This window comes from Furipterus horrens, unplaced genomic scaffold, assembly GCF_987537825.1.
Source record: "Furipterus horrens unplaced genomic scaffold, mFurHor1.1.pri manual_scaffold_7, whole genome shotgun sequence".
NCBI classification, from domain to species: Eukaryota; Metazoa; Chordata; class Mammalia; order Chiroptera; family Furipteridae; genus Furipterus; species Furipterus horrens.
The window spans coordinates 123,849,636-123,875,507 of NW_028327177.1; the positions used below are offsets into that span (position 1 = coordinate 123,849,636).

At 41.3% G+C, this 25,872-nt stretch overlaps 1 protein-coding gene across 5 annotated transcripts in view; it reads right to left on the reverse strand.

Annotated features, from left to right (window-relative positions):
• Positions 1–25,872, reverse strand: part of THRB (thyroid hormone receptor beta) — a 328,683-nt gene that overhangs the window by 10,832 nt on the left and 291,979 nt on the right. For all 5 annotated transcript variants that reach the window (XM_090284392.1, XM_090284394.1, XM_090284395.1 and 2 more), the window contains 4 exons: positions 20,339–20,439; positions 12,765–12,912; positions 9,682–9,887; positions 1,661–1,807 (listed from right to left, as the gene is read on the reverse strand). In XM_090284392.1, the coding sequence (XP_090140518.1) occupies positions 1,661–1,807; positions 9,682–9,887; positions 12,765–12,912; positions 20,339–20,439 (602 nt within the window). The remainder of the gene's footprint in view (positions 1–1,660; positions 1,808–9,681; positions 9,888–12,764; positions 12,913–20,338; positions 20,440–25,872) is intronic.

Consider the following 25,872-nt stretch of genomic DNA (forward strand, 5'->3'; position numbering starts at 1 on the left):
CCTCTGAGTTTTTGCATTTCACCAAGTTCCCAGGTGATGCTCATGCTGCCCATTTATGGCCTCCAATCTTGAAAACCACTTTGGCACAAAATACCGAAGAGAAATTACTAACCAGATCAAATCATTTATTATTAATTTCTATTTGTCACAAAGTATGCAAGCTTGGGCAGGCCCTATATTTGTAGCCAAGTCTGACTAGAAATGGAGTAGAAGTATTCTTCTTTAAACGTACTTACTATTGATTAGTTCAAATTTAAATGAAAGTTTAACAAGTATTCATCTGGGAACATCAACAGTTTAAAAACTAGGCCAGGTGCCTTTTCTTTGAAGGCCCTGGTGAAATTAGCTCCAACATGTGGGTAAGCAGTCTCTTAGTCACTTGCCAAAATACTTTCACTGGGAGAAGCAGAGATGCAGGGATCCTCCCACAGACTTTGTCTGTGCCCTTAGGGGAGTGTCACTCGGGTTGACTGGTAAAGATGACAGTGCCCTGCTGTCTAGAAGAGGTTCTTATGTGTGCTCTTGGCAGCTCTGCCAGCAATGATTTCCAATCACTCATAGCCCAGGGTGCCTGCCAACCTTGCTTGGTAGGATGGCATGGATTACAGCTAAAAGTTACCATGAGCAAAATTTCAACAGCAGATACAGCAAATGGCCTCTGGCAAGAAACCTGTTTCTTGAGACCACCTGGGATCTCTAACCCACTCCGTAGGTAGCTCAGGGACCTACACAGTTCATTTCCCAGTTTCGACTTCCAAAGAGCATGAAGGTCAAAGGTCCTTAGGAGGCCACACACACCAGAAACATACTCATCTCTGCTGTACATGTGACCCCGCCCTTTTTTCTGTACTTTGGAGACTACAAAATAGCAGGGTTGAAAGAGAGAGAGAATCATAACCTGGAAGCTGGCTTTAATTTCTGAGGGAAGCTTGCAAAGTTCCATGTAGACCCTCACCCCTGCCACAGACCTAAGTGCATGCGTGTTTGTTATTGGTGGTGGAGATGGCTCTTTTCTTTCTTTAACTGAAGTAGCTCTTCAGAGGTTGGTTTATATGAGCTTTAAATTTTCAAAAAAACATTATTGGTGGCTATCTGAAGGAGACCACTTGACTGCCAGGCAAGCTTAAGTTGTAGGGGTATCAAACAACAGAGTGTCTGCTCAGGCACCAAGGAATGGGGGACAGGGGATGCAGCCCAGAGAAAGGAACCCAAGAAAGTACCCAGGAAATTTACTCAACCCAGTGAACAAAAAGAACAATGCCACCTGAATGAGAGGAAACAAGTACCTTCGGCACGGAGGTCAGAATGTACCTTCCTTCTTGAGGGCAATTTGCAACATGTATCAAAAACCTTAAGGAAATAATATTGTGAGCAGCACATAGGTGCCAGATTGTTTTTTTCCAGAATGTTTGTTCCAGAATATTTGTATGAGTGAAAAATGGGAAATGAACTCAAAATCCAGTAAAAGCAGATAATGTAAATATGGAGAGCTAGTCCTTTGAATACTTTGGTCATTAAAATTTATTTTGTGAAAGAATACTTAAATGATATGTTCTATAGTTGAGTGTAAAAAGGCACGAAGGGAGCTGCAAATATTTTGTTTCTTTATCTTGGTGCTAGAATGAAAAACAATGTAGAAGAAAAAAAATCATTTCCTCACCTCACAAAACATAGGCAACTTTTTGGCAAAATCCACCACTCTGGTAATTGCTGGTGTGATGATTTTTGTGAAATGGCTGAAGGCTTCCAAGTCGACCTTTCCACCTTCTGGGGCATTTACTATTGGTGCTTGTCCAATATCTTCTGGCTAAGGAGGAGAGACAAGAAAGATTTCCATGACGAAGTTGCAGAAATCTGTATTTATCCTAGTTGTCACGTGGGAGAAAAATCTCTTCTGAACTGCCAGCCTGTACAGTTTCCAGTTTATACAGTTTATTAACAAACTGTGCAGTTTTCCATTTATGTCTGAGCAAAGATACGTGTCTCGACCATTGCTGCAATAGGCCCCCAGTGACACTGTTCACAAGATTGTTGTTGGAGGGAGAGGGAGAGAGAGACGAGAGAGGGAGGGAGGGAGGAAGATGGACGAGGAATTTGGGTTCTACTTCTGAATGCACAAAGGGTGTATAATTGCACCAGGGGACATAAATCCTAGGCCATTTTCAGAGCACTGCACATTCTGATGTGTGTCTTTGTGTGTGAGGTGGGCTCAGCGTGGGCCGTGAGGGAGAGGGCGGTGGGGGACCCCAGGCAGACAGCACCCTGTGGATTCACTCTTGTTGCTGGGGCTCAACACGCTGTCTGCCTACAGACTCCAGTTGGAGAAGGTCGCAGCAGGCCGAAGGGGATCTCCAGCCTGCCTATAGGAACTGAGCTGTGTGGAACTTGGCACACCTTCAGGTGAATGGGGATTTTACTAGCAGTCAGTGTCCCCAGGACACTTCTCCGCTATTCATTTGACAAAGAACAATCCATGGTTTTGCTGCTCCAAGGGTGGTATAGTAGCATGGGTGTCACCCGGGGGCTTGTTAGAAACACAGAATCTGAGCTTCTTCTCCAGACGTAATCATGCAGAATCAGCATTTTGGCAAGCCTCCAGATGATTGTTCTGCCGTTGACTCCCAATGTCCATTCATCAGTCTAGCTCCCTAGCCTCGAGGTCAGTGACTGCCATGGTGTAGCCTCCCATGTGTCTCCTGTTGTCACCAGTGCTTCCTGCCAGGAATGGGCCTCTACACTGCCCTTTCCTGTCGTTGCGATAATCATAACTACCATGTATCTGTGGGCTACTAGCTAGCCAGCCCCTTAGGCTCTCACACAATCCCTGATTGGCTGATGAGCAAACTGGGCTCAGGGAGATGAAGAACAGTCCCCTGAGGCCAGGACTCCACACGGTAGTCTTCCAGGAGCCTCATATTTCCCCCTCTTTGGAGGCTTTGACGCCCTGTACACGCTGAGCCAAGGGGAGAGAATGTTCACTCCTCTTCATACTCCCTTTGTCAGCCCCTCCCATTGTCTTCCAGGAAATTGTGAATGTGACCAAAGGGATCAGAGACAAAGGCCCTGCCACATGGTGGCCACCTTTGCCTAGGGCCACAGATAAGGACAGGAGCAAGCACCTGGGGGTGGGAGGTGCAGGGTTGGGCCCCGATGGGCAGGAGGAAGTGGTACTGTGAGTGAGGTGAACAAGGCTGAACCCCTCCTTGGCAGAGAGGTGAGTGAGGTCCCTGCCAATGGCAAGGCTGCTACCACAGCACGAAGCCTCATTGTCTATCAGAATCACCCATTGCCGAGTCCCTATCCCAGTTTCTGATTCGGTGGTTCCGGGTGGAGCCTGGGCATCTGCATTTCTACCTGGCTCCCGTGCTGATACTGTGGGTCTGGAGAACCGCTGGGCCAGCAGTAACCACCCAGCTCAGGGGAATCCAGTTCCCATATTTCTTCCTACATCTCCCCCGCTACTGTTCTCATGTAATTTTTAGCAGGAAGCGAAGCAAAGGATGATTCTTTTACTCTCTTGTTGCCAGGGCACCAGGGTGCAGGAGCAGCGTATGCCCTCCAAGGGAGCGTCAGGGTCAGGGTGGCAGCCTCGGGAGGACTGTTAAATATATTACATAACACATTCTGGTAGCATTGATCTGTTTCTAGATTACCCAGCAGATGCTTCTGTTTATTTCATTTTAATTATTTATCTCAGGGGGCAGTGAGTAGATGGGAAAAGAATCTGGTTCCTGTCGTGTTTTCTTGACGGTGTTCTGGGGTGACTGTTGGCAGGCAAGCCCATGGAAGGCTATATTCTGCCGGCTTTTCGGATGCAGATGGAACTGATGGATTAATCACATGGACCGCTTCCTTCCCTTTCTCTTTCTCACACAGATTGAGCTAAAGAAAAAGACATATCAGTTCCTTCTTTGGGCATTGCTGTTTCTTGAATCCTTCAGACCTGCTTGCTGGTCTTTATAATTTCTCTTACCCTGAAAATGAGACTCATTGCATCTGCCTTTTCTACTTTGCAACCTGTCATGAAGATCCGCTGATAAATGGAACATGAGCACACGTTAGTAAAGGTAGGGAGTTTTATACACATATGTGTACACAGACACACATGCACACAGACACACGCACACACAGACATATACACACTTTTGGCCTGGTTGAACCCATCTTCTCATTGAACACTGATAGATCTAATCTAATTGTATTTAAGTGGTACTCAGTGGCTTCTGAAATGTCAGTAGTTTAGTACTGATGTTAGTTTCCATGTTTGTGGGGCATTTGAATCACCACCTGTGACACCCTAAAGATGAGAAAAAAGGAGGGAAATCACACCAGGTCATACACAATTTCATTTGAAATTGAACTCCCAAATGTAACAACCTCACAAACTTTTTTGTTGAAAATAAATACCAGGGTAGAAAAAAGTTTACTTTTAAGCCTCTGGGTATTTAATGGCACATACAATTGCTAGAAGTAAAATTATATACAAAACAGAAGCCTTCCGTTATATCATTAAGGTTTGTAACCTTAATGGATCTTGGATACTGGAACAAAAAAATCATCTATGATTGATCTGAGTTAACATATCAGATACAAAAGGAGAGATTTGGTATGTGCGCGGGTGTGGGCTTTGACTCCAACTCAGCACTAGAGGAGGCCAGTTTTACATACGTCAAGACTAACTGGCTTCTTGCTTTGACTGTTTCATCAGCATTGTTCCAGGTGAGTGGGAAATGGTGCCAGTTGACCTGGTTGTGAGTGGCTGGCCCAGAGCTGAGGGCTTCTTTCCTTGAACCAGTGGCCCCCTGGCCCATGTGGAGTGGGGTGGGGTCAGACCCGACTTTCTCTTTTTCTGCCTGATCACAGCGTGTCTTCTCCCACCTTTGCAAGGATGAGCAGGAAGACTCAGGCAAATGGTGATTAAAGGTCCCTGGGCCTTGGGACATTACTACAGGCTGTCCTTTTGCCTGGGATGGGCAGGGACAGGATGGGAAGGGTAGTGATGGAAGAGATGATGGATGGACATAGTAACCATTTATGGGGTTGTTAATGATATGCCAAGCTCTTATATCTATTACTTTTATACCATTTGGTAAGGGTATGAAGGCTGCTGAACCTCAGAGAGGTGAAGCAACGTGTCCAAAGTCACATAATTAAAGAACAACAGAGGCAAGCATTGAACTCAGGTTGTCTGGTTCCAATCTCTACACGCACAGCTTCTAGACTACTCTGCCTTCCTCTGGTGTACTTACAATACTTCTGGGTGATAGAAGCCTTCCTGACTTGATTGCACTTGTCTTATGACCTGTCCACACAGACCACACATGGCCAAGTCACTCATCCTGTCTGACCCTCCTGCTATGCCCCTTTCCGAGGCCATCCCAATCTCAAACGTGCGAAATCACCCTATAGCTCTGCCATGGGAAAAGCAGGGCAGGCTGGCCCTGGATCTGATGGTCGCATATCACCCTGGGTGAAAAATCCATCCAAAGCCATACCTTTGCACGTGAACCAAGGGACCAGAATAATAACACAATGTTAACACAATAATAACGCAATGCCAACAGTAATAATGTTGCTGGAATGGCGCTTGCTCAAAACCAAACATCTCACCGGCCCTGGGAGGTGGGGAGACACTGCTTTCCTCTGTTTGGCATTAGAGGCTTCATGTTCCCGCCGGAGTCCACATCTACCGTTTATCATCACTGTCATCACACAGAAATTGTTGCTGATTGAATCGGGCACTTCCGTGCCATCACAGATTTGAGTGGATTGGAGAAAACTAGAAAATTATATGATGTAAGTGATTTTGGAAACAGTTTTACAGAGTGGCTTTAGAATTATGAAAATCTGCCTCGCTTTTGCAAAGTGCCTATTTGCCAATGACTCTTCTTTCTCAACACAAATGTGGATTTGAGATTCAGGTCCAATGACCAGTCTCTATTTCTGACTTAAGTCCTGGTCTCAGGGTAAAAAGTGATAAAGAAGTTCTTTTTGGAGGAGTAAGTTACCTACCCATTATAGATAAATGAATACTTGTAGCTTTTATGACAACATATTTTAATCCACAATGATATATTACTATTATTATTAACATAGTAGGCCTCCTTGAATTCTATTTCAGAATAAGATCAGCCATCATCACATGAAAATAAATAAAATAATATGCATATCAGTGTTGCAAGCAAAAATGGGATTTCAGCTACATGGGAGACATAAATCCTAATGCATAGGAGCCCATTCAGGACACGGATGCTATTTAGCAGAGCTGTCTTTAATGAAGGCTTCCTAATGTCCTTGTAGGAATAACTCATCAAAAAAGGGTGACCATTTCATCCTGAGAATAAATACTCAATTGAGGTCATCCTTCTGCAAGGAGTATTTGTAAATATGTATTTGTAACCTGGCTGAGACACAGGGCTTAAGTGTACTGCCTCTGAGGACGGGCTGGTGGAACTGTATGTTCTATTTAATAAATATGTCTTGAGTTCTGCTCTGGTTATCTATTGCTGTGTAACAAATTACCCCCAAATTTAGCGGTTTAAAAACAACACATTTTTAGTCTTTCCTGGCGTTCTGGGGATTGTCTCAATGGGATGGTTCTCACTTGGGGTCCCATATGCAGTTGTCGTCACCTGGCCCTGAAAGCTGGTGTCATCTGAAAGTTTCTTCGCTCACATTTCTGTTGCCTGGGTTGAGAATCTCCCCACGTGGTCTCTTCACATGGCTAGCCTGGGCTTCCTCACAGCATGGTGGTCTCGGGGTAGTTGGGTTTTTATTTTACATGGCAGTTAGCTTCCCTCAGGGGACCAGGCATCTTCCCTCTCAAAGATAACTAAATGGAAACTACAAGGCTTCTTGTGACTCAGCCTGAGTAGTCACTCTGCCTAAATCCATTGTTTAAAGGTATCACGAACTAGATTCAAGGGGAGAGAGAAACAGATTCTACCTCTCCGTGGGGGAGAATGGGCTATGTATACAAGGAGGAAAGAATCCAATGGCAGCCAACTTGGAGAAAAGCTACCACAAATTTCAACCATCCATGGGATAGACCCTGGGGACAGCGCTGAATGGAACATGGTGCTCCCCCTGAGGAGACTCAGGGTTGATCCCAAGCACAGAAGGGGATTGGCTGGTAGAAATGAAGTTCATTGTAGAGACAGGTGGGACAGTGGAAGCATTCTGATCTCTCCCAGCACCTCTCTAAGAACAACACGACCTGAAGAAGTTTTTATTTGTGTTTGGATCAAGAGGGGCAAGTTCTTGAACAGCTCAAGCATCTACAAAACGTGCATTTCATGTCATCTCCCAGGGGGACCAGAGACTGGTTGGTAAAACAGCCACTCTGTAAATGTTACCTTCCTGAAGAAAGCTCTCTTGTGCTTTGATAACCTCATGGCCCTGACAAAAAAAATAATGCAAATCATCCTGTGCCATATCTTCTTTGGTTCTTTCATTAGGTGATCAGACTGATGAAGACTGTTAAAGAAACTTTGAGTTAAATTGCAGACCTCGCTGGTTTTAATTACTAGAAATTGTGTTATCTTTGCTGAAGAGACCATGAATGAGGCATGAAGAGGTCTGATTATATTTTTACCTTATAGAGTTGGTTTCTGAGCTTTCAGAGACAGCTCAGATATTACCTCTCCCAAGAGACCCTTTCTGACCAACCTGTTTAAAGAAGTGAAGTCTTTCCCACTTCCAACTCACAATCACTCTGTCCCATCATGATGTTTATTTTCCCCATTGCACTTACCACTACCTACATTTATCTGGTTCCCTTCACCTCTACTGTCTGTCTCCCTCCATTAGAATATGGCTGAGTTTTCCCATCTCCTGGCACATAGTAGCTGCTTAATAAATGTTTTCTTAATAAAAGAACAAATCTTACAGTCTGGAAAGAAGCATCTTGTTGACCACTGAATTGGTTAGCTAGACTAGTATCCATTCTCTTTTGGGAAGAAAGAAAATAGAAGTGTAAGATTTCTTAGAAGAACTCCAGGATGTGTCCCAGATCTTCCACGTAACTTGAAATTCAGCTTGGTCACTACTCTGAAATCAGATATCAGTGCCAGGCCTGGAACTAATTTCCACAATGTCCATTTATGGCTAACACATTTGGGGAAAGTACAGATTTGGGCTTCGGGTTAGGCAGGATTCTATCATGCTATGCCCCAAATATATTGGGTTAGAATCTATCATCTATGCATAATTAGCGTTTTCTAATCATCTGCAAGATGTACCTGGGTCAGGCTGAGGATGAAAGATCAGGGCACTAAGAGGGTGCCCCTCCAAAGACATGTCTTTTGAAGGCTCTGGGTTGGTGCGGGTGGCCAAATTGCATAGTGTAGTGGTTTAGAGGATGGATCCTGGAGCTGGGTCGCATCTGTCACCACAGATTATTTGCTGTGGGAGCTCAGATAAATTTCCTTAACTTCTCTGCCTCAGTTCCTGTCTCTGTAAAATGTAGATATTAAGTACATCTCTCTACATTGTTGGGACAGGGTTTTAATGTATGGAAGGACTTAGAAACAGTACCTGGCATTTGCTAAGGGCCATGTAGCATGTGTGCTGACATTGTTGGTGGAAGTCATCAACAAAGTATGTTAGAACCTGCTGATTACAACATGAAAGTAATTGTTTGGATGCAGGTGGATCATGGATAAGCTTTTTTCTCCAAAAAATTTCCTTTAAGGTTGCTGTACTATTTTCACTACACACACACACACACACACACACCAATCCTTTTTATAATGGCATTATAATGATGATGTTGAGGAACGAGGACAATTATACCACTATTCTTCTTGTTCGAGTGGGGAGGATATCCTGATGTACCCTGGAGGTACAAATAAACCTACAGAATGTCTGGTTCTGGGGCTCATAAGTAGGTTCATGTCATAAACAAAGAGCAGGATCAGTCTCTGTGAGAGTCAAAAGCCAGCTAGTGTGGGGATGGCTGGTCCATCTGGTGAGGTGGGTGGAGGGCCTGGCCTTGGAACCAGAAGACCTGAGTTGGCTTTTGGGCCTGGCTCAGCCATTTTCTAGTAATGTGATATATTGGGTGATACTGGGTTTACTCTGTATATCTGTAAAATGGGGTTAGTAATTCCAGCCTCAAAGCATTGTGAAATTCAAAGGAGAAATGAATGAAGCACTTTCCAATGGTTTTTATAAAAACATCCAACCATCAATATTCCAGGGGTCTTTGAAAGGTCTGTTTTCTCCACAAGCCCCTCCCTATCCTCATCCTTACTTCCTCTTTCCACTGTCTTCCTGGCCTTGAGATAATTTATTTTAAGCTAAACATTTTGACTTCTACTGACATAAAAATGCATTTGAGATATGGGGCATTTTGTTCTAGGGGTTATTCTATAAGGAATATTTTGGAGTGAGTTTCATGGAATTTTACTTATTAACCCACAGCTGGCCTTGCTAATAGCACAAGCAAACAGATCATGTAGCCTTAGAAACTGCTCTAGAATTTAGAGACCCTCAAACGATAGATGATAGGAGTGACCTTTGCTCTCAGACAGACTTGGATTCAAGTCCCTGCTCTGCAGTCCCCTGACTTCTCAGAGCTGCAGTGTGCTTATCAATACCCTGGGGGGGTCACCTCAGCAGCCCAGGGCAGGCCCGAGCGAGCTGCGGGAGAAAGCGCCGGCGTGTAGCCGGGAGGCTCACCAGGAACTTCCGTTTCTGCTTCCAGTGGCTGCCTTGCGCGTTGGTGGCCACGTGGGCTTCGGTGACGGTCTTGATGAGGTCCCACTCCTCGTCGGTGGGCTCCGGCTTGTGCCCGATGGATTTCTGCAGCTCCTCCCGCCGTCTCTTCTCCCGGTTCTCCTCAATCAGCTTCCGCTTTGCCAGCCGCTTGCTGTCGTCCAGTACCACTGGGAGGGGGGAGAGAGACACAAAACCCACAGATACTCCCAGACACGTGGCAGCTTGCATGTCCCTGGGCCACTGATGTGCACATGGCTCGGTGGGGCCTACGGAGCGGGTCACCTGGGGCATTTTCTCCTTTGGCAGCAAACTGCCATTGATTGACTGACTAGTCATTGTCCAACATGAGCCCTAGTGCCAAACACCCAGTGCCTAGCCAGCTTTTCAAAACAAAGCCCTGGGATAGCTGGACACTGGGCACCCCAATTCCACAGAAGGTGTCCCTAAATACGAATGAAGCGGAGAGAAGTCAAACCTACCCATGAGTTAGGTTCCCAGATGAGTCTGTCTAGCCAATCATCTGAATTCACTCTTCTGGTTTCCATAATGTCCCTCCTCCCTCCAAATGGCTCTTGGTAAGGAGAGCGTCCTTACTAAGAGAACTTAGAAGGTTAAAGAAAAGTTCTGTAGCAGTCAACGGGAGACTGGCGATCGCTCCCTCCAACTCTCCATTAGCTCCCTTAAGGAATAATTGGAATGTGGTTGGGCCTCTATTGGGTTTCACAGGTACTCATTTTGCATTACTCTCTCACCTGGTCAACCCTTACTGATAGTAAAGGAGCCTAGGCTTTGTAGTCTAGAAAGATCTGGGCTTGAATTCTGACACTACCACGTTCTAGCTGTGTGACCTCTGGCAAGTTACTTAGGCTCTCTGAGCTTACAGTTCTTCCCACAAAAAATGGGATCAATAATACCCACTTCACAAGGTGATAATGCACTAAACGGTCTCAGTAAATGTAGCCATGATTTTTATCATTTATACAGAAGGGAAATATGAAAGGCAGGTTATAAGAAACCTATACTTCTGTGGTTAATTTCCTGCCAAAAACCATTTTGCCAGACTCTTAATAACCATCAGTGAAATGGAAAGGCTGAGTTTTTACACTACAGAGTCATGGTCTTTTAGGACTAGAAGGGACCCTAAATATTATCTAGTCCAACTCCTTCCTTTCACAGAGGAGGAAGTTGATCCAGAGAGACGATGACTTGCCTAAGTCACACAGCAAGTTCATGGTAGAGCCAAGGCAAGACCCAGGACGCCTGACTCCAGTCCTACAACATCATTGTCCTAAGGCCATTTCTTGATGAAGCTGTGACCTGGTAGGAAAAGAAAAAAAGCAAACATAGCAGGGAGAACCATAGGCGCTCAGCTAGTCCACAAACAGAATAATGAAAAACCCCAGGTGACCTCCATTTGAACAGGTCACCAAAGTCAGGTGAGCATTGGCAAATGTGGGAAATATGAATATGTGCTGCCCAGTTATTTTAGTTCACTCATTAAAGGGAGAAAAGGGAGGGGGCTTTACCCATAAACCCGCTTACCCAATGCATCTACTGTGCCAGGGTGGTTGCATCTGACATGCATGACCTAATTTAATCCTGAAAACAACCTGTGAAATAGGTGATCATTTCACAGACAGGAAACCAGAGATAAGTCTGATGGTCACACAGCTAGCAAGTGGCAGATCTGGGACTCCAGTGGTTTTTCTGATTCTAAAGCCCGAGCTCTTATAATATCTCACAAGCAAATAATGAATTCAAATGAATTCAAAACTCAGATGAATACTGTTTTTTAATGTTATAAAAATTCATATCTTTAAATTCTCAGTAAAACAATGAAATGGATACTTAATAATAACAGTTCATTATAGTGACACATGTAGCATTTGGTTCTTGGTCAATCATTTCACATACCCTTATGAGGCATATTGTTGGCAATGGCTAAAAGCCTCTAAAAGATAAAGACAAAGAACGCATTTAGCCAGAGGTAGGATTAACCCAGGATTTTCAGCCTAATGCCCTAACCCAACCCTCCTCTTTTTTTAAGACTCCCCATTCTGTCTTCTTTAATGGGCAAATCAGGACATTCCACAGATATTTTTGTTCTAGCTGAGAGAACCGTGTTAGTCACATAAACATAAGCCACAGTTATTTCTTCTTTCATAGGAAAAAAATCCTAGATGCATTCGTTTTTTTTTATTTTTTGTCTTTTTCTTCTCTCTCCCTTAACCCGCCCCCAACCTTTAAAAAACAAAAACAAAAAACCCCTCAAGGTTGGAATCCTTCATTGATGTGCAAAAAGTTTATGCCTGGAGAGATCATTAACCCTGATGCCTGGCAAAAGGGAAGCTCTGCGGAAAGACACAATTCTTATTTTATTATCAGATTAATTAAAGTGGCTGGTGTAAATCCCTTCCACAGTGTGGGGAGAAGAGAACAGGTCGGCAGCTAATCTCGCCACCATATGCTGTGGCACTTTAAAAACTGGGTAGATTGACTTCAGCCTGGAATGTTTTCCTGGCTAAAAATATACCAACCAACCAACAGCAGGGTGACTCATATAATAGCACTCAGCTTCACATTCTTCAGAAATTTTTGATCATGATGTTTTCTGCCAGTGCCCCATCTCTAAAAATGGCCACAAAAGTAAATTCCTGTCTCTGCTTTTGAAAAAAGACTCATCCATGAGGCTTTTGCCATGTAAATGTTGTGTGTAAAAGAAGACCTTACCAAGGGAATGGACAAGACCTCTTGTTTGTAATTTCTGCTGCAGACAGAGTATGTCTAACAGTCTTGCAAACATGACAGGGATCATTAAACCATGTTCTCTCACCCATCCTCTGGGTACATTGAGAGTTAGCAGCTGGTACGGGGGAGGTAGGGTGGAAACCACCCTGCTGGAGTGAAGGCTATGGGAAGGCTAGGTGTCTTCCTTCTTTCCATATGGGCTCCTGCTTGCTTTTCTGCCTGGCTGATCTCCTTGAACCAAACCTTTCCCCAATCAACACCCCTTGAATATAAAGCAAAGGAAAAAGGTTACTTACAATCTGTTGCCATGCCAACATAGATGCATTTTTTAAAGCGACATTCCTGGCACTGATTTCGTGTAACTTTGTCTATGACACATTTTCCTTCATATTTACAGGAATAGGATGGATGGAGATTTTTCTGAATGGTTCTTCTAAAGAAACCCTACATGAAAAAGAAAGACCCAAGACAACAGTTACATATTTTCTGGAAATACATGACTCCAGAATTTTGTGTCCACATAGCTGTGATGGATTGTTCTGGATCTTACCTGTCTATGGGCCTGTAGCTCTACTTATTCAACATAGAACAATTGAATTAAAGTGAATCTAAAGAATTCTAACTCTGAGCTGAAGATGTCACAGGACTACAGAGTTAACATCCTTTTGGCATTTATTCAAGGAAAATAGGCTAATGGAAGAATCTTGTGTTCACTTTCATTTTTTTAAACATTGAGTCATATAAATAAATTATATTATTTCATTTCATAGAGTGCCATAATTGTGCTGCTAAATTAAGCTGTGAAAAGATTTGCTACTTCCGGTCAAGATGGAAACATTTGCCTCCTTGCACAACTATAAGAAGGATCACAACTAACCTCAAAACAAAAAAATACCCCAAACTGCCAGAAAATTGAACTGTATGGAATGGACAACCAAGGATTTAGAGAATCCATATTCATCCAGACTGGTAGGAGGGGCAGAGATGGGGAGCCAGGGCCAAGAGGACGTGGTATGGTGGCAGCGAGGTGGTGAGGCAGCGGTGGTGGTGGCACCTGGTGGAATGGACAGTCCCACATTCATGTGTAGTGGATAAAAAATTGGGAGGGATACCTTGAGAGCAAGTGATCCCAGGCTGAGGCCAGATTGTGCAGGCCAGGTTTCCAGTGCCAGGAAAATAAGGCCTCATAACTTCTGGCTATAAAAACCCGTGGGGGTTGGGACATCGGAAGAAACTGCCAGTCTCTCAGGAGAGTTCATTTAAAGGGCCCACATGGTCCTATAATGCATGCAAGCCCACCCACTCTGGGAACCACCAACAGGGCAACAGCTGGAAAAGTGCCAGTTGCATATGGGAAGGCTATAAAGTGATTGGCAATGAGGCAAGTGCCAAGCAAGTCTCCAGCAGTCAGGCAGTGGCATTGTCCCCTCTCTGGTGACTTCCCCCACATACAGAGCCACAAAGCAGTGAAGCAGGTTGCCCTGCCCTGGCAATTACCTAAGGCTCTTCCCCATACAACTTACCAGGGGCTCTAAGACAGGGAGTCAAAGCAGCTCTACCTAACACACAGAAACAAACGCAGGGAGGCTGCCAAATTGAGGAGACAAAGAAATATGGCCCAAATGAAAGAACAGAACAAAACCCCAGAAAAAGAACTAAACAAAATGGAGATAACCAACCTAACAGATGTAGAGTTCAAAACACTGGTGATAAGGATGCTAAGAGAACTCATTGAGTATAGCAAAGGCATAAGGGAAGAAATGAAGGCAACAGTAAGCAAAGTAAAGAAAAATCCACAAGGAACCAACAGTAAAGGGAAGGAAGCTGGGGTTCAAACCAATGATTTGGAACATAAAGAAGAAATAAACATTCTACCAGAACAGAATGAAGAAACAAGAATTGGAAAAAATGAGGGCATAATAAGAAGACTCTGGGATATCTCCAGAAGTGACAATATCTGAATCATAGGGTTGCAGGAAGGAGGAGAGGAAGAACAAGAAATTGAAAACTTATTTGAAAAAGTAATGAAAGAAAACTTCCCTAATTTGGTGAAGGAAATAGACATACAAGTCCAGGAAGCACAGAGAGTCCCAAACAAGTTGGACTGAAAGAGGACCACATGAAGACACATCATAATTAAAATGCCAAAGGGTAAAGACAAAGAGAGAATCTTAAAAGCAGAAGAGAAAAGCAGAGATTTACCTACAAAGGAGTTCTCATAAGACTGTCAGCTGATTTCTCAAAAGAAACTTTGCAGGCAAGATGGGACAGACAAGAAGTATTTAAAGTGATGAAAAGCAAGGACCTACAACCTAGATCGCTCTATCTAGCAAAGCTATCATTTAGAATGCAAGGGCAGATGAAGTGCTTCCCAGACAAGGTAAAGCTAAAGGAGCTCATCATCACCAAGCCGTTACTATATGAAATGTAAAAGGGACTTATTTAAGAAAAAGATCAAAATTATGAGTGTTAAAATGAAAACAACTATCAACAACTGAATCTAAGAAACAAAACAAAAGCAAAAACAAACTAAGCCAACAACTAGAACAGGAACAGAATCAAAGATATGGAGATCATTTGGAAGGTTATCAGTGGGGGGCAGGGAAGGGGAAGAATAGGGGGAAATGTACAGGGATTAAGAAACATAGTTGGTAGGTATAAAATAGACAGAGGGATGTTAAGAACAGTAGAGGACCTGGAGAATCCAAAGAACTTATATGCATGACCCATGGACATGAACTAAGGAGGGGATTGCTGGAAGGAAGGAGGGTACTGGGTGGAGGGGGACAAACTGGAACAACTGTAATAGCATAATCAACAGAATATACTTTAAAAAAGAGATTTGCTGTACTTTATACTGGAGAGTAAGTGCGCTGCATCCTTGCAGTACTTTGTCATCATAATTTAATCATTTAGTAATTAATTGAATGTAACTGCCTCTAAAGACTTAGTTTAATTCTCGTTTCTGACTCTTGAGATGGTCATGACCAGCTCAGCTAGTCCTTGAAACAACAGTACTTAGGGAGTAGAACATTTCAGGCTCTCTACCAATTTCTCCCATAGCTCATAACACTGGGGTCTTTCAGCACACTCTTTTTCTCCAGAATCCATCGAAATGCACCCTAAAGTGCAATATATCTCGTCCTTTCTTAAGGCAGGGAGAGTGCCACTGTAAGGAGTCCTGAGGATACCATTTCCTTCCTGGTTTCGGTGGCTTATATAACACTCTCAGAAGTGTGTTCTACTAGAACCTTCCTGGACGTGACACTTAAGTCTTGGCAACTATCCTTTGGTATTGTAGGAATTAATAATGGCAGAGAGCACTTCTTGTGAGGGGCATATTGCCAAGTGCTGTAGACACTTATCTTCTATCTCTTCTACAATCTTATGTAGTTGGTACTCAGTATCTTCATTGTGGGGGATGAAAAACAAAGCCACATACAGGTTAGATCACTTGTCCGAAGTCACATGGTAAGTACATGCTGGATGTTGGCCTGGAATCTGGGATTTGGACTCCACATCTTATTTACTGAATTACCTATATGATATAAATATAAACTGAATCCAGTTTTACTGTATTATTTAAATGTTTTATCTGAGCATACTATTAATAGTGCCCTCTAAGTCACGCCTAAAAAAAACCAAAGAAACAAAAAACACAAAAACCCTTCATTTTAGTAGAATAGCAAGGCAAAACACATTTTCAAAAGTGTCGTCAACTACAGCTTAAGGGGGACCGCTAACTTGGTTACATAAATAATGGGATTGAAATAATAAACTGACCTAGATTAAGCCCAAATTTTAATTAATCTGTTTAACTAACTTTTCTTGGCTTTTATTATGTACACATACCATTTGCATATTTCTCACTCAGACATAAGAGCTCTTCCTTATGAAGAAAAGGTCAAAGGTGAGATTTTATACTGGGCAAAGAGGAATAAAACGAAATAATGAGAGCAATAACTGCAATGAATGGACTTGATCTGGGGGCATGCGTATTCAAGTTCTAACAGAAAAACTGTCATATTGTATTTGGGTTTTGCATCCTCACACACTTGAGTCCATTAGTTTGAATGATATTGATATACTGTTGTTATGAGATCCATTAAATCACACACAGTGTACCTGTTTGGCAGGATGGCAATGTTTCCCTAGATATTCAAGGTGGGCAAGTCATGCTAAAGTATGACTGTCAGTGCATGGCACAGAGTGAAAAATAAGCTTCCCTATGACACCACCACCATCCTTGATCTCTGTTACCCTCTGTCTAATCTATCCTTCAGGTGGTACTCTTGCCTGGAGGGAAAAGAAACCAGGAGAGTCCAGGCAAGAAGGCATTTGTCAGACACCAGAAGGAGAGGGGCTGGGTAGCATACCTCCTTCTAGAGGAGGCAAAGTTTCCCTAGAGGTGGAGATACCAGGCAGCCAGTGAGAATATGGACGTCCTGTGTGGGCACAGGACAGTCAATGCTCTGTCCAAAATCGGGGAGACACTTTCTCACCCATATTCTGATGGTGACCCATGTTCTGGGGGCGAGGAACATACTGAAGAGTCAGACAACACTAAGGAAAGAATGACTAACATTAATTTTTCCAAAAAGGCTACTCTGTGAGTTTTTAAATGAAACAAATACAATAATTCATACTTTGTTTAATTTGAAAAAAGTGTAGCAGGCTCTGCTATTCATTGTACTATCTTCTCTGTGACTTTTATCTCTGATGACTTTTCTTGGGCACTTACTTCATAGACCAAATCCCTTTTAAGATGTCAGCCTCCTCTGAGCTATAATATAAATATTTTGTCATGTGATGAGGGACCATATTACATTTAAGTAAATGTAAAGATGCTAGGTTCCTTAACTTCAAAAAGTGACAAAATAAGTCCCAGAAGTGAATGAAGTAGGATGGAAAATATTTAAAAAGTCTACTTATAAACAAATCTTTTTTGAGGTGAGCTGACAAATGTCCCAGCAACTGAACAGGGACATATATTTCATTGACAATTTGTTGGTGAGGGAAGGTCGTGCTTTTATAAATCAACATCAGATGTGTTTCCCTGAATTTTGAGAAGACCTGGATCCATTTCTTAGTGGTCTGAGATGAGGCTAAGTTGTCGACCTCTAAGTGCAATAGTTGGACAACTGTTAAAAAAGCTTTTAGTCTTGCTTAAAAAAAAAAAAAAAACCACACAAAAGACTTATTGTGGGGCATTATCAACACTTTCTACAAAAGATGCATTAAACACTTGCCCATCAAAGCACACAAAACATCTCCAGAAGATTTTCACTGTCTTCAGGGACAAAACGGGCAAAAATGATTTTCCTTATACACAATTGCAAGTATGGGGTAGAAATATTTTTAAATGACAAGTCTGAATAAACAATATGTAAAATGTAATCTTTTTTAGAAAAATCTTTGGCCACACTTAAAAGCTGTGTTTCATTTGAAAAACTTGTCTTTTTCCAAGACACTGTTCTGACATTAAATAATCTGCATAACCACCCTAGGAAGGCTTCCTTCTGATTTTAGAAATGAGGCAATCCTAGAAACAGGATTCTGATCTCACACAAAGGCCGAGGTTGAGAAATCTAGCTTTATGCTACATGATTTCTTCTCTTAAGTAAACCTCAGTTGAATCAGGCGCCAGATATCCTGTGATTTGGGGGAAAGAGGCTAGTGGATTTCTTGATTATCATGAAGATGTGTGTGAGGCAGAATTAAAGGTTAACTTGCTTTATTTATCCTCCTTGGTTTAAGTCAGTTGCTAAATGGGCATTAAGTCCTCTCTGTAGGGCACATTCAGTCTTTAGAGTCATTTTGGGAGTTGATTATTGAATGTAATTTTCATTAGATTCTCTCCCAGAATTCAAAACTTACCATTTGAAATTGATTTGAAAGAACCTTAGTGCTGCATGATTAGGCTGGTAAAGCCTTATGAATTGGGGCTAATTTAGAAAAAAAGGCCCACTTGAATTATTGAACTTTTGAAATAAGAGAATGAGTCTAAAGCAATGCAGTTTTATTATTTTCAAATCAAGTCAATAAAACTGCTTTCAAGAGACTGTCTGCAAGTCCCCCAATTAGTAAATAACCAGGATTTATATGTAATTAAACTCCTTAAGACATTCTTTTCGTAGATGTAGCAGGAACCTTTAGCCTAATCCTTGCTAAAATGTTACAAATTCCAGATCAAATGGATCTGGATGAATGAGTACACATTGTATCACTTTTCAAATTGCAGGTATAAGGCCTTGGGACCTTAGAAATGTCTTCTTTCCAATGGATGTAGCAGGATTTTAGCAGACTTCTGGTAAATGTTTCCTAATTTCCGACACAAAGATTTGCATGGAAAATAATTCCATTGGGAAAATGGGGCACCTCACCTTAAAACTGAGCTAACGTGTTGATTTTTTTAAAAATTGTTTTTCTGTTACAATTGTCCCACTTTTTCTCTCATTGCTACCCCCCACCCAGCCCACCCCTTCTCCTACGGTCCATCCTGACCCCGTTGTCCATGTTCATGGGTTATTTATATTAGTTCCTTTGCTAAACCCTTCCCCTACTTACCCCTTTTCCTCTCGCACCCCCGCCCCATAACTGTTATTCTGTTCCTTGTTCAATTTTGTTCATTTGTTTGTGTTGTTCCTTAGTCTCCTGTATTAGGTGATATCATGTGGTATTTTTCTTTCTTTGCCTGGCTTATTTCACTAAGCATAATTCTCTCTAGTTTCATCCATGTTGTTGCAAATGGCAGGAGTTCCTTCTTTCTTTCTGCTACATAGTATTCCATTGTGTAAATGTACCACAGTTCTTTGATCCACTCATCTACAGATGGGCACTTGGGTTGTTTCCAGCACTTGGCTATTGTAAACAGTGCTGCTAGCTAATGTGTTGATTTTGGGGGTTTAGGGTTAAGGGTAAGTAGGACAGGGGGTGGCCAGAGGAGGGGAAGAGGAGAGGAGGTAGGATGGGTGACGGAAGACGGAATTGTTTTATAAATTTTAATACAACTTTTGTTTTAGAATTTCTATCTTGTGATAATTTAGTTTTAAAGTATAAAAGATAAATGAAACATTTAATGAGAAAAAAATGTAAAAAGTCTTTCCCTGTCTTAATATACTTCCTCATTTATAAAACATTAGTTGAATGCTGGCTATGGCCCTGGGTTAAGCTTTATTTATCTTTATAGTAGACTTTCTTTTCTAGGCTTGGTTGGTGGACCAAAAAGATGTTGGTCAGAAAGCTCATGTTAACTTTGATGACAAATTGTAAGTAGGCAAATTTAGGCTCACTTTTGGAATGTGAACTGACTGTTGATTACTGGTGTATTCTTGTCAAGTATCTCTTGAAGATGAGTCTGTAGAGCTTAAAGTTAGCTGATGGGATGATCAGAATTTACGTATTGACTGCAGGCAGTGCAGAAAGCCAATCTGGGTAATTTCAGAACATAACTGAATTTAAGTAGTCTCAAAAATATTTCCCCAATGGAGACCTTAAAAATGAGCATATTTGTTCAGATTAATAGTGGCAAACAGCCTGTGGTAGGGCGAGCTCTGTCTCCTCAAAACACTGGAGATAAAACAGGAAGAAAATGATAATTTCTTGGCATGATAATATGTTGTATCTACGTATTTTAAAATGCAAAGTGAGAATTTTGCTAATTTCTTCTTCTTTCATTATTTTATTGTCTAAAAAAACAGACATTACATTCTCCCCAAAATCCATTTAGCCCTTTTTGATTTGGAAAAGAATTTAGTTCTTGAACATGCCAAAAAATGAAGAGGACAACCAGACACCTGGAAGATCATTCTGTTCTGGGGAGGAGAGTCTTGGGAGGAGCCTGGAGCTGGGCGGAGCCCGGGGCAATTACCTTGCAGCCTTCACAGGTGATGCAGCGGTAGTGATACCCAGTGGCTTTGTCACCACACACCACACATAGCTCGTCCTTGTCTAAGTAACTGGGGATGTATCCTGTGAAGGAGGAAGAAAGAGGAACGTGAGAAAATAATATTGTGTTGAAGTCAAAACCCCAAGCCAGGAGGAGGATAAGGAGAGAACAGTGTGTAAGGTGGGTGACAGAGAAGGCAAGACAATTATTTTATACATTTTAATACAATTTTTGCTTTAGGATCTATATCTCCTGACCATTGAGTTTTAAATATAAAAGGTAAATAAAACATTTAATATATTTCTCCAGTATCTTATCTAGCATTTTATCTCACACTTAACAGAGTGAATATAAGGCCCAGGATTTAGGAATGCCTTAGAAATAGATCCCTCTTGCTATGCAAGTGGGAACTGACTCACAGGCTGTTGGAGCCAATGAATCATGCAGAGAGGCCAGCATTTGAGACTCCTGGAGAGCTCTAGATTCTGGGCAACACAGTGTCTTTCATAAAACTTATTTTAGATCTCGTTCTTAGAAGACTTGATCTACTTTGAAATCAAGGCACCATGCAAATAAATTCAGAAAATTTTATAGCTGGAAAGATCCTGGGAGATGATCAAGTACTTTTTGAGGTGAATAGGCCTTCAGAAGCTTGCCTTCTTCAGGGTAACCCCAGAAATTAACAGCAGAGACTAAACCTAGGTCAACTAACTTCTAGCCCTGCAGTATAAGTTATGCTGGTCTGTTTCTAAAAATAGTCAACTTTAAGTAGAATGAATAAGGCCATCTAAACATAAATTTGGTAAACCTGTGATATCATGATACACAACCCAACAACATTGGGTAGTGTAAAATAATAGAGGTTCTGTTTATTAAGAAAAAAAATCCAATTATGACAAATCCATAGCTACAGAACTAATAGTGTATACTAGTTTATATTCCTTTACTCAGAAAGGTAACATTTAAAAACAAAAACAGAAGTGGTTTACTTCCCAGCTGCCTGTGCTTCTTTCTTTTCATTTGTAGATGATGTCCAATCAAAAAATGGATTCAGAAGGGAAAATTCAGTTTCACATGGACCCACAGTTCACCATAAAAGCACATAGTTTAATGAGACCAAAAAAATCAAACAAGGTCTGATTTGTTGGGATGTGGAGAAGGAAGAAGCTGTGAAAACAAAATCATTCTTTCTCCTGATCATGGTCCCTTATGAAGTTCTTTGATGCAGTGAATGCTTACTAGTTTCAATAAAAATTAGCCAGATTGAAATGACTGATGATTTATGCTGTTTTACCAGATCTTTTGTTAATCTAGGTCACCAAGGGCTAAATTTTTAGAACAGAGCCATAAAGGAAACAGAAGAGTGACTCATTTTTATAACTTCTTAGAAATTACTGTGCTCAGACTTTATTTTTAATAAAATGTCCCTTCCTGAGAGAGAGAGAGAAATGACTTCCAAGTGAGATTTGGTCACATATAAGATTATCCTTTGAAATATTCCAGTCTTTCTTAGTTTACTTCTCTATTGTGGAAACCACGAGTCATCTGTTGAGTTCACTTCAGGGTTTCAAAACTCTCATCAGACATTTTAATAAATAGTTCTGGGAGGGATCCAGGCAGAAAAAAAGGGGACTGAAAGATTTGTGTGTTAAGCAAAAAGTTCATCTATGAATTTGGAAAACACTCATTTAGCATCTACTATGTACTTAGCACTATGCTAGGTTCTGAGACTATAAAGACAAATAAGACATGGGTTCTTCCTTTGAGAAACATACAAGGTGGGGCAAAAGTAGGTTTATAGTATTTTTACAGAAAATAATATAATTAGGAAGTAATAATACAAGAATAAACTTTATATTTTATATACCCACCAATGTAAACCCACTTTTGCCCCACCCTATATGTGTAAGCAACTGAGTCCTGTATTTCCAGTCCTGGTCATTTCTCAATGAGAGAAAAAAAAGGGTGAAAATGAAGGAAAGAACATGGAAAGATGCTCAACACCATTGCAAGGAAATGCAAACCCAAAACACAGTGAGATACCAATTAACTTCCTCAAGGATGGTTACAGTGAAAATGACAGAAAATAACAAATGTTGGTGAGGATATAGAGAAACTGGAACTCTCAGAGATTGCTAGTAGGAAAGTAAAATGTGCTTTGGAAAATAGTTTGGCAGTTCCTCAAAATGTTAAACATAAAGTCACAAATGACTCAAAAATAGCACTCCTAGGTCTACACCCAGGAGAACTGAAAACCTATGCCCATGCAAAAACCTGTACATGACTGCTCAAAGCAGCATTATTCATAATATTCAAAAGGTAGAAATAACTCAAATGTCCATCCAATGGTGAATGGATAAATAAAAGTTGGTACAGCCACACAATGGAATATTATTCAGCCATAAAAGGAATGAAGTATTGTGATATGCAACAAAACAGATGAACCTTGAAAACGCTACACTAAATGAAAGAAGCTAGACGTGAAAGGCCACATATTATACTTTACGATTTCATTTACATGAAATGTCTAGAATAGGCAAATTCATAGATACAGAAATTATATGAATGGTCGCCAAGGCCCGGAGGGTGGGAAGAATGGGAAATGACTGCTAAAGAATACAACGTTTCTTTTCAGGGTAAAGAGAATGTTCTGGTATTGTGTAGTGTTGATGGTTGCACAGCTCTGTGGATATACTAAATACCATTTAATGGAAAAAACAGTTTTGTATGGATAAATTTTGTACACTTTAGATGTGTGAATTTTATGGTATGTTGAAATATGTCTCAATAAAGCTGTTATTAAAAAACAAAGAGATGAAGGAAATAAAAGAGGATGGTTTCATTTGATAAATGTTTATATAGGTAACACTATATAAGGATCTAAAGATGATGGTTTTAATTTTGGGGGACACTTTCAGTGTAGTGGGGAACACAGACAACAAGAGATCATCTGCATATCATGTGGTAGGCACTGGGATAGGGCTATGTCCAGAATCACAAAAGGGAAATCTCAGAGACGCCTTCCTGCCCAGCCCTCAGCTCAAGTCCAGACTGGGTGCCCCCATACCTCCTTGCGCTTCCTCAAGAGTCCTTTATAACCTGTACTGTAACCACTGTGAACTTCTTCCTCCCTTAGACTGTAATCTTTGATTCACAATAGGTTTGTGTAATTCCAGCTAGAGGGCAGGAATCCTGTCATTCATGCTGAAACCCGGGGGTCTGGCACTTGCTTCCTTTGATGACTGCACCCCAGTTTTTCAACATCGCTGTCACTGGCCCATGGCAGAGAACATAAGGGAGGTGGTTGTATCTGGAACCTATAGATGGAAAGGACTAAAGATCTCAGCAGGGGTTTTTGAAAGAGATGATAATGCAAATACAGGTCCAAACTTCTGGCCTAATGAAAACTGAGTTAGAAAGTTTGGTTTTTGGTCAAGAAACCAAGATCCCACTCCAATTAAGACCAAGACATCCAGATTTAAGCTTCTCCAAGAGCTAGTGATCTGTTAAGTAATGGATGGTGCTGGGGCTCAAATTTCATAAGACATACAAAATCTACAGGAAAACTCATTAGGCATTGATTCATTCTAAATACAGTTTTGTGGAGTCCATCCACACAAAGAAACAACATAAAAATTCCAGTAAGACTCTGTGTCCAAAGAACTAATTAGTTATCAAGTGTGTAGAATTGGGGGTGGGTTATAGTGAAAATGGTCAGAGATGCTCTGGACTTAACATTTATCAATGGACTTCAGTGGTCAGTCTCTATGATTCAAAAATAATGTGTTTATTAGTTCCTTACCAAGTCCAAATTTTTAAAATTAAAAATCCTACACAAGTAATGCAGTTCCCTATAGAAAAATTGGAAGATGTAAACTAGCAAAGCACAGATTTACCTATCAGCTCTCCACCACAAAGATGACTACTGTAGCATTTTGGTGTTTCTTCATCTGAGATTAGTATGCGTGTATAGCTGTGGTGTATAAATGCTTGTGTGTGCATTGAAACACATCCTTATAAAACACAAAGTAACTTTAAACATCAAAGTAACCCAATTATTAAAACACTGCACCTTCCTGGTAAAGGCAGATGGAATAGACATATCAATGTCAGGAAAGCTACTTCTTATACATAGAGATTATGTACAATTGATTAGAGTAAAGAATTTTGAGTTCTTGATGTCAAGTGCAGATGGCAGAGAAAAGGGAAAAAGAAGTACATGTCATTTCTTTCCAATATCACATTCAGGAACAAATTATAATACAGTTAGACAGTGTGTTGCCTGTGGGACATGCCTTGGGAGGGCCAGAGAATGTTAGCAGGCATAGGAAGATGCAGGTCCCTTGCCATCTCTCACTCTACCTGCTTTATCTTTGGCGTTGGCTGTAGGACTGGATTCCGCCTCCCCGTAGCTCAGCAGTTTATGCAGACGTTTGAACTGTTTGACCTTTCAGGTTCTTATGAACCTGGCATCTCATGATAATTCAATCTGAGAGTGGAATGGGCCCCCTCTGTTTTCTGTATGCTAGCCTGATGGATGCTTTGCTTTGTTCTCTGATTTTTCCTAGATTATCTTGGTGGGTGGATGAATAGGTGATTAAACAAATCTTTAGTTAAATAATCAAAACTTCTACAAAAACATCCACTTAAGCTGGTAGCAGTTGCTTACATGATGATACTGGTGCACCCCACCCAACTCTTTCTTTTCTCTAAATATTAACTCAGAACCATCCATTTACCCAAAATGGTCACCACAGGCAATGACACATCAGTCATTTTGCTTAAGTCCATTATCCATCATTAAATAATTTCCATCAGGGAGTAACATTCCGCATATAATGAATAGGAAGGCGGGGGGTTCTCTTAAGGTTACTGGATATACTTGACAACATCACGTGCTAACCAATTCTGCTGGAGAACTTAACTTTATCTCCTGCTCTCTGACATCAGTGTCTCCATCTTTGTCATTTTTCATGATCACCAGGTGTGCCACATGCTGGCAATATGCCCAGGTAAGGAACATGCATGTGTGGTGCCAGGCCTGTTGCCAGGCGTGGACACGAACTGGATGTCAGTATTGGGTTTTGTCTAGAGACAAATATGAGAAACAACCCTGGAAGCTACACCGCTTATCTGAGAATTAACACCTGCACATTATATCAGGTGACTGTTAAAGAAGCATGGTTAATAACGCCCAGAAAACAATTAGGACCTGTGATGATGTGTCTATGGGTGACACATTTTCCCTAGCTTTTAAATACTCAGGTGCATTATTTTTTAGAATAGTAAACTACATTGCCACTCTATCAAGCATATTATTATGAAAGCAAACTCCATCTGTTTGTTCAACAAATGGCTTTAGATTTTCTTAAGTTGGCACTTGGCAATGTCTCATGAATTGATAAGTATATCCTGCATATAAAAAAGGTTGACATGGTAAAACATTACTCACATTTTTGTACCTTTTTAATTAGAAGCTATATTAAGATATAATTCACATACCACAATTCAGTGGC